The sequence below is a fragment of the Amphiprion ocellaris genome, chromosome 13 (genome assembly GCF_022539595.1).
Source record: "Amphiprion ocellaris isolate individual 3 ecotype Okinawa chromosome 13, ASM2253959v1, whole genome shotgun sequence".
In the NCBI taxonomy this organism is placed as follows: domain Eukaryota; kingdom Metazoa; phylum Chordata; class Actinopteri; family Pomacentridae; genus Amphiprion; species Amphiprion ocellaris.
Genome location: NC_072778.1, coordinates 7756906 through 7774604, shown reverse-complemented (window position 1 = coordinate 7774604; position 17699 = coordinate 7756906). Strand labels below are relative to the sequence as shown.

The following is a 17699-nucleotide window of genomic DNA, read 5'->3' as shown; positions in this document are numbered from 1 at the left end:
TTTTGGCTGCTTATTCATCTTCAATCAATTAATAATTGCAGCTCAAATAAAGTTTTATCTTTTTATTAATCAGTTGTAGTTGACAGTAATACCTACTGTGACTGCAACTCTTAAAATAGTACAAATTGTCACAAAACTCTTTAAAAAAAAAAAAAAAAAAAGGTAATCCAGTGTCACCCAGATATTGAACTAGCAATTAAAAAAAAGAAGAAGCAATTTTTAAAGTACAAAACTTGCCAAAATTTAACTGGTCATTATATACTTCCACGAAAAGATACAAATTCTCACATTAGAAGCAGAAACTTGAAACCATTTGGCTTTTTGACTGATTATTCATCTTAAATCGAGTCCTTCACTAGAAATTTAAGCTTGAATACAGTTATATCTTTATATTATCCACTCATAGTTCACAATAATATAAAATTCTACAAACTGTCAGAAAACGTTTAAATAAACTGGCATGTTTAAATGTTGTTTTTTCTGACCAACACCCCCAAACACCCAAATTTTCGACTAGAAATCAAAACCCAGTCTAGAAAAGAAAAGCAGAAAAATTTTACAACCAAGAGCTTTAATCCCTGGATAATTGGTATTTTTTTATTAATAAAGAGCATCAATGAATAAACCAATTACAAAAACTGTTTCAGAATTATTCAGACACAACATTCAAGTAAAAGAAAGACCTGTATTTTGAATATTACCTTAAAAAAGTACAAAATTTGGGAATTGAAATTACTCATTAAGCTCAGAATGGCCTTATTACTATTGTATTTTTACTGACGTATACTGGATACGTATCATATTTAATATCTGTTGTGTTAATAGTGATGCATCCATTTGACCTGTCTGTGGCTTCGGCATTTTAAACTCTTTCTGTGCAGTCAAATATTGTTTAAAACAGCAATTTTTGCTTTTCCTTTTTAATGGACGATCTCAACATTTCCAAAAATGTCACATATTATGTCAGGTTTGATGGTTTAAATAATGTGATTCACACCTCAAGTTAGACATATAATTATAATCAGCTTTATTTCAGTAAGTGAATGTCTTATTTTCATGCCATTCCTAAATGAGGAGATACTTTTAAAACACAGAAAACACTCTCATTTCATGTTTTTAAACTTATACAAGCGGAATACATTTAAATATTTCACTCAACACTGTAGAATAAAAGGAATTTAACAACCTGTAAGATGCTTCATATTACTGTTTTCTTTGTAGTTTTGGTCAGTCTGAGTAAAGCAGATTAAAATGAGCCAGTTTGAGTATTGAAATCTTTAGGCATCTGTAAATATCCTGTCAGATAAATGTGGGTTAATGGACTAATGGCTGAAATAAACTGCAGTATTAACACCTTTAAACTGTCCTTCAGTAAAATTAATCAGCTGTAAACTGACTGGAGGTGGATTTAAGTGTTTTTGTTGTGGCAGAATGATCTGATTAATCAGAGATAACACAACAGAAACTCTCTCCACCCTCCTCTTCCCGGCAGGAGGAGCGCTTCCCTCTGGACTCACGGCTCCCTGACGCGACGGCGGCGCGCACCCCCGCCCGCTCCCGTGACGCGGCGCATTCCCGTGCGCACAGATGCTGGAGTGGAAGCGACCGGCGCGCTCCTCTCAGCGGGACTGAACGCATCGAAGAGCGGAGACCGGAGGAGAGGATCACCCGGTGTGTGTCCGTCCAGGAGCCTCAGACCGCGGTTAGCGATGCCGAGAACAAGTCGCTCCGCGGGCAGCAGGACTTAAAAAGCTGTGGTCCATCCACTGGAACACTTTTCTACCTACTCTGGCCCCTTCCCCTCTCTGTCTCCCTCCGCTCTGATAAGAACCACAAGAACCCAGGCGCTCCTCGTCCAGTTTGCTCGCTCTTCGAGTCTCGAACCGCAGTTTGACAACAGGTCGAGGTTCGGTTTTGGACACGATGTGGATCACCGGGACTCTGATGCTGCTGCAGGCGCTATCGGCGTCCGGAGAACTCCAGCAAGAGACGGAGCCGCGGAGACTCCCACCTCCGGGAAAGTTGGATTTCGGTTATGTGCCTGCGGGAGTTTACGAGACACTCGCCCATTACGAGCCGGGACCGATCGGGATTCTGTTCCACATGGTACACGCCTTTCTGTACGCGGTGCAGCCCAACGCTTTCCCGCAAGGTAAGCATCCTCACACATGAAACCGCTGGAGAACGTGGCACGGACACGTATTTAGATGGATAGATATAGCTCCATCACTGAGATCTGAACTGAATCAAATCTTTCCCATTCCAAACTGACTACTATCACCTGATTTCATATTTTTAAAAACCCAGATTGCACTTTTTTCCTGCGCCAGAACTCTGCACACACATTTAGTTTCGTGAATGATCTCCTCTCATGATTCTCTCCTCTGTGTAGTTGCTGGAAAACGTGTCCACTTGCTGCTGTGCGCCCCGTTTTTGCGCGTCACGTCGACTGCCCGATGTGCGCGTCTTGCTTTGCGTGCTGGAGAGGGTGCTGCTTGTGCCCGCGGCGCCCTGTCAGGATAATTACAAGTAACGAGCCTCTCGCTGACCGCATCACGTGATCGGTGACCGGTGTGAATGAGTGAACGTTTCCTGGAGCACCCACTCACCCTCTGCTTTTAATTCCATTATACCTGACTGCTTAGGCGCGCACACACGCTGGGCTGCGTTTGGGTAATTGGGTCGCGGGTGCCCAAAAGATGCGGCTCCCCTCTATATGCGTCACAGCCCGTACTCCATCGGAACATTTTGCAGATTAGTGGCTCCCTGAGTCACCTTGTTAATTGAGTAATCCCATAAGCCCTTGCGCCATATGTTGTTGGCCTTTTAAGTTTCCAGTTTGCCACCAGCACTCGGGGGCCTAATCTGTAGACCACTGATCAGGGAGGATGTTGGTTCATTCATGGCTGCAAACAGCACCGTTACAAATGCTGAGGATGGAGTCGTGTGGAAACTGTTCATAGATAATAGCTCAGCTTGTTATGTGTTTGATCAGAGCCTATCCCTGGGCCCCAGTGTTATTTTTGGGTCCGTCAGAGTCTAGATGTAAGCAAAGGTCATCTGCTTATTAACAGAAAGCATTGCACGCATGAATATTTAAATGCAGTGATCTGTCAGGGCTGTTTTCAGTTTGCAGGAAGCTCTGGGGCTTTCACATAGGGCTGAAAAATGTACCAATCTATTTTTCAGTCAAAATGGATTCTAATTACTTCTGACTGAAAGAAACACAAATAAATACATTTATACACATAAGGATAAAAAATTTAAATTTGACTTTGATTTCATGAAAGAAAACAAACAAGAAAAACACTCAGAGAGCGCAGTACTCCGCCAAGGCTGCTCAGTCGTTGTATGATTTGTAGTAGGATCGTAATCATGTGATCGTCAGCAGGCAGCTGACGTAGTGTTGTTGTCATAGTTACAGTGATGCTGTGCCGTTATCTCGCAATGATACAGAAATATTTAACAAATCTGTGAATCCCGACTATAAGCCGCATCACTTCCAAAATCTATTGAGGTGGTCATTGTGTCATTTCTGACCTTCCCTGAAAATTTCATACAAATCCGTTATTCCATTTTTGAGTAATGTTGCTAACAGACAGATTAACAGAAGGACAAACGTACGCCGATCGTCACGTAACTCCACCACGTTCCTTGGCGGAGCAATAAAACATGGAAGTAAATGGGGAAAGGTGATACCGACCTCATGCCCACTGGATTGCAGATGTTTTCTGCCTGACACACTTGTTAACACCATATTAGAAAAAGGAAAACTCCTTTGTTGAAATTGATGTTTTTGAAGGAGAATATTCTTAAACTTGTATCGTATTTTGTTCTTTAGCTTGAATGACTTTAGGTGGCTGTTACGCATCTCGTGTTATACACACTACCGTTCAAAAGTTTGGGGTCGCCCAGGCAACTTCATGTTTTCCATGAAAACTCACACTTTTATTCATGTGCTAACATAATTGCACAAGGGTTTTCTAATCATTAGCTATCCTTTCAACACCATCAGCTAACACAATGTAGCATTAGAACACAGGAGTGATGGTTGCTGGAAATGTTCCTCTGTACTCCTATGGAGATATTCCATTAAAAATCTGTCATATCATATGTGGTAAATAGTCAGTTACCACATTAATAATGTCTACACTGTATTTCTGATTAATGTTATTTTCATTGAAAAAAATGCTTTTCTTTCAAAAACAAGGACATTTCTAAGTGGTCCAAAACTTTTGAACAGTAGTATAGAATTTTTAAACAGCGCTGACTGGATGTTTTCAGGTTCAAATGTATGTTATGCATTTAGTAGTAACCACACAAGTCTTGGGAAAATTGCCAATCTGTCACATGTAGTTTTCTTTGGATCGCACTAAGGTTAACATTCCCAGTGGCTAGCCTTCACCTGGAATAGCTTAATGGGGCTCCTGCAACGGGGTCTCCATGCACCCCGACATCAAGTTGCACAGGTGGAGGTGGACACGGCATCATGAGTGTTTATACACCCTGAACTCTGCCTTGCAAATGGTGCCAGGGGAGGTGTGCAGGTGTAGGTGGGGTAATGAGAGGCCCATACAGACTAGCGAGCCTCAGGAGACCTGCACGGAAACCACAGAGAGACAATGGAGTGTGAAGAAGCTCCATTATCAAGAGATATGTTGAGGTGTTTATGAGGCAGGGAGGTAGGACGCCTGGGATTTGGTAATCCAATCAAACTTTGTGATTTCATTATGAGCTCTCAAGGCGGTTTGAATCTGGTGCATGCAAGTGAAACCGTCAACCATTTTATCGAACTGTTGTCTTATTGCCCTTTAATGTGTCTCTAACCAGTAGATAATACTATTATTTTATTGTCCATGGCGATTCTGACAGCTTGTCCTTTCTATAACAACATGTGTGCACTGTGCCGTGTCTTGGAAACTGACATTAGAATCTGTAAGACAAGTGAGGAGAAGATCTGCACATAGTTTCCAGTCCAGTGGTTTGTGACTGGAGGTGGTGCAGATGTTCAAGGCTGGGTGGCCGTGGGAATCTCTGCTCTTCAGCCTGTGGTAAGCCGCAGCGTTAGCCTTCTTCCAGCAGACATTTAAAGAATGAATCACTCAATCCTTCAGCAAAACACGTCTGTCTTAACAAGTGCTGCCCATCTTGTAGTCGGTCTTCAAAGCGCATCTCATCTAAAGCGGCAGTTTAACTCAAAACTCAATAAAAATGTCATTTGGACTTAATAGCAACATCTATATTGGAGTATAGCAGCGTACGACCTGAACAGTTAAATTCCATTCAGAAAGCTGTTGGAGAGATATTTCCAAGGAGATCTAGATGCTGTGATACTGTCTGCAATGAATCTTTCCTTACTCTTCCCTTTATTTGTTTTTTATTTTAACTGAACTAGATGTAGGATATCCAAGTTACTAACAAACTAACCACGACTAACCAGCATCCTAGTGCGCATAAAACACACATTTGGTGATTTAAGTTAATTTACTGTTAATCAGCAGGTGTTTTTCACCTTTTTGATGGAACATGGAGAAAACTGAGTTGCAATAAAGGATAATGATACTCTTTAATAAGTGATGAGAGGAAGCATTTTGTATTGAACACCACAAACACAGGAGTAGAGAAGAGCCTGTTTACTGCCTTAATGGGAGCAGTGGAGGAATAATGAATGAACTGGCTTTTCTGAAATGTAGTTTAGTCCATGGCTGGTGTTATACTTCCCACATCCACAAGTATGAGGATCTGCTAAATGTATATTTTAGTGTCTTTGAGAGTCTGCATCGACCCCTATGCAATTCCAGATATCAAATTGTATACAAAAATGAACAAACTCAAAATAAACGAAAATGTACTTGTATGTAAATTCTTTTATCCACAATGGATTTTCACAGACTGAATAGTGATGAAGGCAGCCTGCTAACATTATGAGCTCCCTTTTCGAGCCATGTTAGTCTAAATAAGCTAATATTAGCCTATATGGACACTGAAGAACTTAAGGATACGATGCATGTTTATAGGGTGGCAACTTGTAAATCAGTAGGTAGCCATCTCTTAAAACGTTCAGTGCTTTACTGTCTATTTTACTCTAAACGGGAACATAATATACCACACTGCAATGAAGGAGACTTAAAACTAGAGTTTGGGTTCATAAACTCATTAGGAAAATGTTTACTGAGGTAGCAAATGAAGGGGAAAGTCGTAATCTCATAGACTTTCATACAATTTTTACAGCCACAGAAGTCGCCCACTGCTGGCTGTCAACAAGATTGCAGGTCAAAGTGTAGAGGTTTGAGTCATCTTGTAAATACAGTCAATTATATCTTTGGTGCTTGAGGAAGAAAAAAAACCACAGAAGAGTACTGTCATATTTATGGTTTTTGCAAATAAATTCACGCAAGTTTCATGTCAGCATTCTTTACCGAGTTTCTATTTTTTGTATAAATTACAGCTCTAATATCAAGCCTTATCTGTACCGTCTAAAATGTGTCTACCTACTCTATCACAAATGCCAGATTTATGTCAAAATAACGAATCAACACGCACCAAAACTCAACTCAAATTATACTATTCCTCAACAAACAACTAACTGACTACTAATGGCAGCAGCTGAGGGTTGTTTTGAGGATCTGAGTCGATGCAGTTGAGAACCAGTGCTGTGTTGTTCCATCAGTCTAAAACTAGCGGCGACTGCGAGATGAACATTAAGTTGTTGTCTAATTAGCGACGCTCCGTTGTCACTTCTCCTTGTTACACTGTAGAATGTCTTTATAATCTCATGAATGGTGGATTCATTCGACTGACATGTTCATCAAACTGTTGACGCAGCATGCGGGCTTTCGATCTCGTAGGAGGTGTTATTAGAGCGGCAGCAACAAATGCCGATCATCAACCCACACAAAGCAAATCAACGCTGACTTATCTTCAACATTCTTTATAACGGCCTTTTGCTGAAGTGTGGAGGCCTCCCTCACACCTTCATTCACCCTCACCAACACACTGCTTCATACGGATCAGAACAACAAATACACAACAGTCCTGCCTTCATGATGGTCAACAACACATTTATGGGAAGAGCTCTGTTCTGGTGTGAAATAAGACACCTGGTGCAGGAGAGGAAGTATTATCACTGCTGCGAAAGTGATCTGAGTTGATATTGAGGAAGTTTTTCTGACAGGATGTACTACTTACTTTAACCTTCAATAGATGCTCAGGCCCTCTTCTATTCTCGCAGATCTCTTGGTAAAGAATTCTGCTGTCTAACTTGTATTTAAAACATTTTGCTGGATATTCATCTCCATTATTTATGCAATTAACCTGTACACATAGATTCTTCAAAGTCTCCTGTACTGCTAGGAGAAAAATGCTTTATACGCTGATCTAAAACTTGTTACATTTTTCAAGTCAGTGGTCCCCAACCATTGGGCCGTGGACAGGTACCGGACCGTGGGCCATTTGGTAATAGGTCGCACAGAAAGAATAAAAACATTTCTGGTGGAGTCTGCAGGGTGTTTTATTTTGAAATATCACTACATCGTCTTCCTGTCACTTCCATCTGTGCTTGTTTCCCACACTTCAGAAGCCGTCTAACCACTGCCAAAATTAGTTAAAAACAAACGTCTCTGGAGAGGTTCTTTGAAACAAGGGAGAGTATGTGACAGAAGAGAAAGTAAATACATCTTCAGCAGTAAAAACTATGGATGAGTCCTCACTCATATTTAAAGGTTTAACAGTTTTTCCTTTTAAGTGCAGCTGTGTGAGGTACCTTTGAATAGTCAGTGTATTATCTGGAGTGGATGGCTGTCGGGACAGTGTGAACTCCTATGGACAAGATTAGTTCATCTAGGAAGCATTTTTTAAAATAAATTTAAAAAACGATTATTATTTGTCATGTGGGTGTTGATGGGTCCGTAGAAAATCGTCTTGCTTAAAAACTGGTCTGTGGTGCAAAAAAGCTTGGAGCCACTGCTTTAAATAATAAAAGATTATTTTCTGGAGCGAGATATTACTCAGAGCTCGACCGATAAATGGACTGAATCCAACTTCTACAGCAGACAAACTGGTTTGACTAAAGCACCTTTTAGGAATTACTGATCCCTGTACAGCTGGGAATATCACACCAGCGTAAAAACACCACAAATCAATGAGCACACATGGAGACTGCTGATTCAGACACTGCCTCCTGTTGTTTGCCATGTTTCTGCAGTGACTCGCATCTGCTGCATTAAAGTTGTTTTTAAAGAGCATTTGTCCATATATATATATATATATACAGTGATTTGAAAAACCTTTCCTATAGCTTGTATCTTATATATTAAAATACATAAAGAAAATCATACCTACAGATTAAACAGTCACTGGCGAGCATTAAAAATTCATTTAGGTCAATAAATATTGTGTAATTTGTTTTTATGCCTCCATTCTGTGGACAACAGAGGCCTGAAGCATTCTGTCTGTCTCATGCTTATAGATGCAATACTTCTTGGCACAAATGTTTATGAACTGATTATATTTTAGTGATCAAAGGTCACTGTCGCCCCATAAAACACGTCTTTGGTCATGACTCAATAACTCGTTTGCTATTTCCGACAAAACTTCACACAAATGTCTGATAGGATGTAATGATTTTATATCCAATAGGTCAGATGTCAAGTCTGGACAGTCATGGATTAAAACTGCAACTTGACTGATGCATTAGATTGTGAGGTGGTGATTCTAGTCATCTGTAAAAGTAGAAACCTTACTTATGAGCTTATTATTATTATTATTATTATTATTATTATTATTAATAATAATACTAATTCCAGTGAGTTTTGCTGCTGCTTTTTATGTGGGATAAACATATGTGACAGAATAGTTAGATGTAACTGATTTTTCTCAAAATTATTTCTGTGCCTCTGACATGAGCCATTATGTAGCTGTTGATCGTAAGAGCTTCAGTAGAAATCAACTGGACTTCTCTTGTAGGTTCTTGAAGATGTTTCACCTCACATCCAAGAGGCTTTTTCAGATCTAACGGGCTAACAGGGAGTTATAGAGTTTATAGTTACTTCAGCTCATAGACACGGACATTCAAAAGTTTGGGGTCACCCAGGCAATTTCATGTTTTCCATGAAAACTCACACTTTTATTCATGTGCTAACATAATTGCACAAGGGTTTGCTAATCATCAATTAGCCTTTCAACACAATTAGCTAACACAAAGTAGCATGAGAACACAGGAGTGATGGTTGCTGGAAATGTTCCTCTGTACCCCTATGTAGATATTCCATTAAAAATCAGCCGTTTCCAGCTAGAACAGTCATTTACCACATGAACAATGTGTATAACATTTTTGTGATTAATTTCATGTTATCGTCATAGGAAAAAAAAAGCTTTTCTTTCAAAAATAAGAACATTTCTAAGTGACCCCAAACTTTCAAACGGCAGTGTAGCTAATAGCCCATGAACAACCCAATACTCACCTGACTCAAGGTGTGAATTTTTGTGAAACCAGGTGGTCCACCAACTAGTCAGCTTCGGTCTTCAACAGGTTCAAGAACCTACAAGAGAAGTCCAGTTGATTTCTACTGAAGCTCCTATGATTACCATGACCTGGATGACTGAGAATGTACACATATCAAGCTGTTGGACTTTTTAAAACCCTTCAACATTAAAATCACCACCAGCCTTAAAAATCACCTGTAACACTTAAGAAACGTGGAGATCCTAATCTGGTGGACAATGTGTGAATTTAATTTCTCTTTACATTAATCTGACGGCATTTAATCCAGACTTAAGCAGCATGTAAAGTGTGACAGAATGACAACTTTTATGTAAAAAATGACTTCACATGTAAACAGGTGCATGTCTGGAAGGGGGCTACAAACAGCATACAAACTCCAATATTGCACAGTGATGCTGAGAGTTTAGTTTTGAGACTCCCTATCCAGTTTGACTTTCAGGACGTTAGCAGCAATGCAGTATTTTGCTCCAAAACACCGACAAACGTCAGAAGTCGGTGACCCTCAATGACAAGCAGCACATTGTCAACTATTAGGCCAAATTTACGAATGAAACACTAAATTCAATACATGGAGGTGTCCGTGGGCTCTATGTTTCAACTTTTGTGTATTAATTAATCTCAGTGTAAGGCAGCCGTCACTTGAGAGCAGAGGTGCATTAAGCTCGCTCTGAAGTGTTAACTGCATCACTCCATGCCTGTGGGTGAGTGTTCCCGGGGAGATGTCACCAGCCACCGTCATGCGGCAGATCCCTGATGGAAGCGGTTCCTCATAAGTGTCTGTATTCCCTCTTCTGAAGAAATCATCTTTAGATGGAAGTCACACAACAGAGGACTGGTGAAAATCTGCCATTAATTAAAAGAAAGTTGAGAAACCCGTGAGCTGTGATTTGTCTCACCTCGCTGGCTCACATGCGACTGACTGCACCACTGAGATGTGAGATAGAAACGCTGCGGTGCAAAGTAGATTCATACAGCTCAGGTTAGATCATCCCAACTCATGTTTGTTATTTCATGCTCATCAAAAGGGGTGTTTTTTTTTTTATTGCGATGTAAAGTGAAGGACACGCAGACATGAAAGAAACAGGAGGAGGAACACTTCAAAAGGTTTCTAACCAAGGACAAAGACGAGATGGAAGCGCTTCGTGAAATGCATTGGAGATTTGGTGGATTTATAAAGCAGCAGAGATTTTACTTTTTTGTGTCTTTCATGTTCCGAGGAAGAGATATTGATTAAATGGAGTCTGTTTAAGGTTAAATGCTGATAAATGTAAATAAATCTGGAAAATAAGGGTCACAATGGCCCAAACGCCCATGTTCTTCTATATTAAACATTTTAGCTTCTCTGCAGTCATTAATTTCATGTCTGTTTCCTGGATTATTGCATTTCCACATAAGATTTGCTGAGACTTAACATTAATGTGTAAAAAGCCTGCAGTAGAAAAATCCATTTGTAAAATATCAATATAAACATTTCAGGTGGTTAGAAGGTTAGTGCTCTTCCTATAAAAAAAGACATCCTGTATTAAAGGGCAGTGGTGTCTTTGTTAGACAGAAGTATGATGCAAATTAAAGCCTGCCTGATAAACAACCATGTTTTCAAACTCTGACCCCCTAGTTTGTAGCTTTATATTATCATAAAGGCCATTCTATATTAAAGAAAGCACACCAGCTATACTAATTATTGTTTACACTCATACAGTTCAACCAATTTGAAAATGATATCCTAATTTTTTTGCTTGCAATCTATTGCGAAAGCAGATTAACATCATTAGAGCCTATTAAACTAAACAAGGGCCAAATGACAAGCATAACAAATCACTGGCACTGGATTACTGCACCGAGTGTTTTACAGCCGAAGAGGAAATGTCAGGAAATTATACAATTCTGTGTGTTCAGCTGAATGTTTATTCAGTTTAAAAATGTTGAAATGATGAAAGTCTGACCGTAAAGATTCTGTTATAGCAGTCTACTGTCATTATTTTATTCAGTGTGTCCTCCATGTTTGGATCTATGTGTGTTTTTGAGACAGAAAGGTTGTCAGGATTTCTGTTTCATGGTGTGTTAACCTTGGATACATCTGAGACATTTCACTCTCCGGGGTTTAATTTGACGGAACCAAAAAACAAGGATAAAATCCAGAGTTAGATAATGAGTCGCCCACAGGTCCTTTGTAGCACATGAGCCTGGCTGGGTGATGCTGCCGGTACCGTCAGACAACAGTACGGCGCTAAAGTGATTAAAGAGAGTGTCCTTCAACTGGAAGGTCGCGGCTCGAGCCCCTAGACAGCAAGCATCTGCTCTGCTGAAGTGTCCTTGAGCAAAATGCCGAGTGCGAGTGCTAGTCTGCTACACGAACATCTTCATGGAGGAGGGGGGGGACTGAAAACACAACAAGTCTTATAGTTGAAAGTGTCCGGAAAAAAAGAAGGGAAAGTGAGTCGTGAGTCCTTATTTTTCAGCATTTTTCCAGCCAGTTAAACATTTTCCTAATTAGACTTTTCTTCAGCAGCAGGTACATCTGTGGAGATTACCATTAGATGCTGTGATGATCCCCCAAAAGGGCTTAAATTTACACTCATAACGCCAAGCAGATCTGACTCATTTCTCCATTCATAACACCGAATCAACGGATACACCAATAGACGTGTTTCCATAACATACTTTTACATGCGTTTTTAAGTACTGCATTCGAAAAACTTAATGGAAACAGCAACATCTGACAAAGCTTTCCCAAATTTGCTTGAGATGTTTTTTCAAGATAGAGTTAATGTGCATGATAGGAGACAGAAACCAACCATCCATACACCCGTTATCTATACAACGCTTAATCATCATTAGGGTCACGGTGGGCTGGAATTTATCCCAGCTGACTTAGGGTGAAGACAGGAGACATCCTGGAAAGGTCACCAGTCTATCACAGTTGCTACATATAGAGATAAACAATCACACTCACATTCACACCTAAGGACAACTTAGAATTGTCAATTAACCTCAACATATTTTTGGAGTCTGGGAGGAAAACCCATGCCTGTACAGGGAGAACATGCAAACTCCATGCAGAAAGATGCCAGCCGGGACGTGAACTGGGGATCTTCTAGCTGCAAGGCAACAGTGCTACTGTGCAGCCTCGGAGACAGAAACACTTTTATCAAAGAAGTTTTCACATAGCGAACATTTAACTCCCATGACTGATCAGTTGTGTTCGCGTCTTTCGTTGTTTTCTCGTCCAGACAGCATGAAACATGGCCGATACCAGCTCACATCAAAGAATAACTGCAATTTTGTCGAATAAAAAAATCATTAGGATTTGTCCCCGACAGATAGTCAAAGTTTTGTTTGTTTCTTCTTCGTCTTCCTGATCTAGCAATTGGCAAACAGCTGGTTTTGTTTATCAGCTGTTTTAACTACAGCCATGCCTAACTTAGCCGATTGCAATTTCATTTTTGTTTTTTTTGTTTTTTTTTTCAAAAGTTTGGTTGAAATTTACTTGACAATTGTATGGAAACACAGCTAACAATGTGAGATGAAATAATGGGTCGCTGTCTTATTTTACTGTTTTTGTTTTTTTACTATCATGGGCTTCAGACATACAATGAAATAAACATGACATGTAAAGACAAAGCCACTTTCAGCAACTCTGGAATTCTTTTGCTAGCCCTTCTTAAGTCCATGTGCACGTCTTGCTGAGTAGGACATTCCTGGTGGTGCAGTGGGAGCTCAGATGCTCAGAGGTTAACGGGTCAGACCAATATGAACTGTGCATGCAGACATACTTACATTTTGCTGTGCAGTTTGTGGATAGCAGATGGTCTTGGCAGCTCCATGAGACTATCAGGGATTTTGAACCAACAACAACCGCCTGAGGGAGAAAAACACAAGGGGACTAAAATAAACAGCGCAACTGTTGGTGTCAAATAAAGTTCTCCATCTCTGGAAAATTCACATGGAGAGTCTGACATATTGACCTGATCCATCTTCCTCTATTCTGCTAGTTTTTAAAAAAACAAAAACCCTATCCTAAAATTGAAAAATACAATTGATAGCCAAAAAGCTATAGTTCCCAACTTGGTTTTATCCACATCCATGATGTTTCAGCTGTAATCTCTTTTTGGCGAATGCTCCCGTGTTTTTCTGGAGTCGTGTGCTGTGGCACCTCTGTGTTACCAACTTGGCCATGTGGTTGAAATAAAAAAGGAAGCTCAATTTTTGACACAGTGCTGTTAGTCTGACCAGACTGAGTGCTGCTCTCAGGATGTTTATAGCAAGAGAGCTCAGAGTGGTCTCAGGAGTCAGTGGGGTTGAGCAGACTGAGCCTACTTTAAAGGACCCCTTTCAAACATGTTTTTGGACTTATAATCACATACTGTGATCAGAATTAGATTCAGCGTCTGACAGGATGACATAAGATCTTCACAGGCATTAGTTAAGACGCTCAGTAGCTGACAGAGTTAATAAGTAGCAGGTTGCAGCTCAGTCAGTAAGAATCACTGGTTTGTTGTTGTCATCTTCTAAACCCCTCCTCATTACTAGTCAGGGTACCATCTGCTACAGTAAATAAAGGAAGGCGCAGCTTTATGATATAAGAAATACGTATTTTTATATTTCTGTCTGCAGGATGGCTAAAATATGTTCAGTAATTACTGACACAAATGTTCAATATTCAGTTTACAGTCAATTATCAAGTATCTCTGCATTCTGTCCAATTTTCACACTGATTGATGTCTCAAATATTTGTTAAGAAGCAGGTTGGTGGAAACTAACTGATGGTTACTGTGGCCTGCACAATATGCACAAATTCTGTCATGCACAGAGAAAACGGGATCGTGTTGCTGCTTTTCCATCATCGTGTCGGACCGGATGGCTGCCCCGAGGCCCAGAACAAACATGACGGGATGTGAGGAACGCTTTCATTCCCTCAATATTTTAAACTGTTCATAGCTTCCATCTGTTACCAAACAAGATCAAATGTGATTATGTGAGGATTCACCAAAGCTGGAAGGACGGTTAGATATCATTATCTAACCATCCTACCAAACTGAGACGACATGACATCAATGTATAAATAAATTACATTCTTTAACAATATATTATGTACTGATAAAATCTGAGAAAACATCGCTGCTATACATAAATAGATTGGTCATATTGCATCAGTTCAAGAAGCCCTGGCCCAGTCAGACTGTAGTAGCATCTGCATAGCGGAAAGTGATGTATAAGATTCCTCTGCAGTGTTTTTGTGCTGTCACATGCAGTCATGTCATTGCACTGACAGTGATGGCCGTTGGCGCTGGGACGCTTCAGGACACAAACAGGCACAGCCTACAACATAATGCCAGCTGATTGCCAGAGGCAATGTGTCACTGCAGCACAGAGCTAAGGAGGCCACCGCAGGTAAATACGTCCAGAAATGACGTGCCACTCACAGGCCTCCTTGTTTCTGTCCATATTAACTGATATTTCATCATGAGGCTGAGTGACATGCTCATATATGCCATGTATTAATCATGAGGATTCTGCTGCTATAAAATGTACAGTGCTGCCAGCTCCTGACAAGGTCTAGTTGTTGATTCAGAAATCATCTATCTATCTATCTATCTATCTATCTATCTATCTATCCATCTATCCATCTATCCATCCATCCATCCATCCATCCATCCATCCATCCATCCATCCATCCATCCATCCTCTGAAACAGACAATTCTGACATTCTGACATGTTCAGACTGAACAGTGTCATTGGTTTGCACTGTATGTCCTGACATACTGTGCCTGCAGGTACATTTATCGGACCTCTCAGCCTCTGACCTCAGTTATCATTTTTCTGCAGCCACCTCTTCTCCATTTGTGCACCTTTGTCTCACTTCACACCACCCAGTAGAAACCTGTCCCCCTTTTCTGTCTTTGCACTGATTTTACGTGACATTGAAGTTTGCTTCTCTTTCCGTCTGAACACACTTGAGAGGAAAACTTCAGCATATGACTTCAACACATTTTAGGTGGATTTATGACTCTGTGTCAGTGACCATTAATGTAGATCTGCACGTACGCAGAGTGAACCTTTAACCAATGCAGAGGCTTTGGAGACGTACTTAAGTTCAGTCTTCAAACAAGTCAACGGCTCGCTGCCTCTCAGCGATAATCCTGTGTGTAGGTCAAATGCTGATTGATTGAGAGGTTGACTTGAATTGTAAATGGTACAGGATGCTTTCAGTGTGATGAATGTGTTTAGAAGTGCTGCTTGTGACTGTTAATGCAACAGGCCCAGCAACATCGATCCAGTGTTTTTAGCACTCAGTTCATAATGACATCTGTCTTTTCCATGTCTGGGACAAAAGCAAAAGAACTAACAACAGCACAAACACAGACATCTGCATAACACCCATAGACTGCATACAGAAGCACCAGTGCAGTACCACAAGCCAGGATAGCTGTTTACCATTGCCCCCAGTCTTTATGCTAAGCTAAGCTAAAGCAGCTGCTGGCTGTAGCTTAATTATGGATGGGCAGGCATAAAAGTTGTACTGATCTTCTCTAATTCTTGGCAAGAGAAGATAAAGCAAAATTTCCTAAATGTCCCACCATCCCTTTAATTCTCTGTATCCCTCTTTATTCTTTTTTGACCGTTTGTGACAAAACTATGATTGAACTCTGGGAAACCGATGGTCTATTTTACACTATTTTCTGATATTTGTCAAAATGAATAGATAGATTAATCAAAACCAACCTGCGAAAAAAGTAATCATTAATTGCAGCTGTAATTATTCTGTTTATTAACCTGCCTGTGATGAAGGAACATATTTTCCCTTCAGTGTGGTTTAGAATGAGTATTCTCTATTTTAAAAATGTGACATTGTGCACAAATACGCTTTTCATTTCCCAACTTGAATGTGTCAAGTAGGTCAAGGATACAAACTGCTAATGCTCTCATCACACAACAGGTTGTCTTACATTTAAGCTGCTGCTGCTGTTGCCCTAGCTTTGTGAGAAAAGATCGCGCTGCATAATCAGAACACAAAAAGTCATATTGTACAGCACTTTAATTCCCTGCCTGCAGCTCCAGTCCTGTGAATAGATATCAAAATAGCCTTTAGCTACATGTTGTCACTCTTGAAATGGATCCACAAATCTGGGATTAGTCTTTCTGGAGGCTCAGCGAGACAGACGACGTGGCCAGCTCTAAATGAACTGCTTCAATCCGTAATGATTATTCAGGCGGTTGACGGAATGAGACAAACGCACAAAGAGAAATGTTCAATAGCACTAGAAGTGTGGTAATTATTTTACACTAACACACCTACCTGAAGGACAGATAGATGACAAATAATAATTATAATGCCACAAAAGTGGATATGTTTTGATTAAATTGCAAGCAAAATGAACAGAATAGTTCACTCTAACTAAATAAATTAATGAGATACAGCGAGACACTGGCAGCAGCTTAACATTTAAAGGTTATCTGAAAAATGAAGCTGTGCACACTTCACAATTCAGTACCAAACTGGTACCTTTAACTAGGATTTAACTTAATGTTTTGAGCAAGAACTCTTAACTCCATGGATGTGAAAGAAAAATGATAATTTATCATAGTGTAACACACTGTATTTGATCCATAATCTGTAGGGATCCCCACCTACACTTCAGTATGCCTGTGAACCTCTGACTAATGGCAAAGTTTAACCATTATAGAGTGAAAAACTACAGACAATCAGACAAACAATGAAAACATTCCTCGGCCTCAGCGAGGATGAAATCCCTAAATCTCAATGCAGAGTTGTAGTGACAAGACACGAAGCAGTTGAGTGTATGCATGCTAAAAGCGGTTAACTGTAACATTCATGACACTGTCTCCCTGTGACTCGAAAGCAGAGATTCGAGCTCAACTGTGAATTTTGTGATCCGTCAGGGGCCCTGACAATTTATGTGACATTTTAATTTAGTAACAGATGGAGCAATCTCTGCAAATTACAGCCCTGGTAAATTCGTTGTAGTTCTGCTCAGCTATTTCACTTTTGTTTCCACGCATTTCCATCATCAAGCATTTGTTTAAAAGCAGTGTGGCACCGTGGGTGAGTTTAGCGACGAGGCAATCAAAAGGTCAGAGGTGAGGGCTGTCTGAACAGTGCAAGTGTCCGGGTACAGGTCATTACTCTTCAATGTGCCATTACTTCAGGTCAGAGCATCAGCTGGTGGGTCGCTA

At 40.3% G+C, this 17699-nt stretch overlaps 1 protein-coding gene across 19 annotated transcripts in view; it reads left to right on the top strand.

The window, feature by feature from the left end:
* The first annotated feature begins 1564 nt into the window (after positions 1–1564).
* The window catches only part of prom1a (prominin 1a), a 102052-nt gene continuing 85917 nt past the window's right edge, over positions 1565–17699 (top strand). For 12 of the 19 annotated variants that reach the window (XM_035954888.2, XM_035954886.2, XM_035954880.2 and 9 more), the window contains exon 1: positions 1566–2152. In XM_035954888.2, coding sequence (XP_035810781.2) covers positions 1924–2152 — 229 coding nt within the window. In that variant the 5' untranslated portion in view covers positions 1566–1923. Of the gene's footprint in view, positions 2153–17699 lie in introns of all 19 variants that reach the window. The other 7 variants (XM_035954878.2, XM_055016822.1, XM_055016824.1 and 4 more) reach the window with 2 other exon arrangements.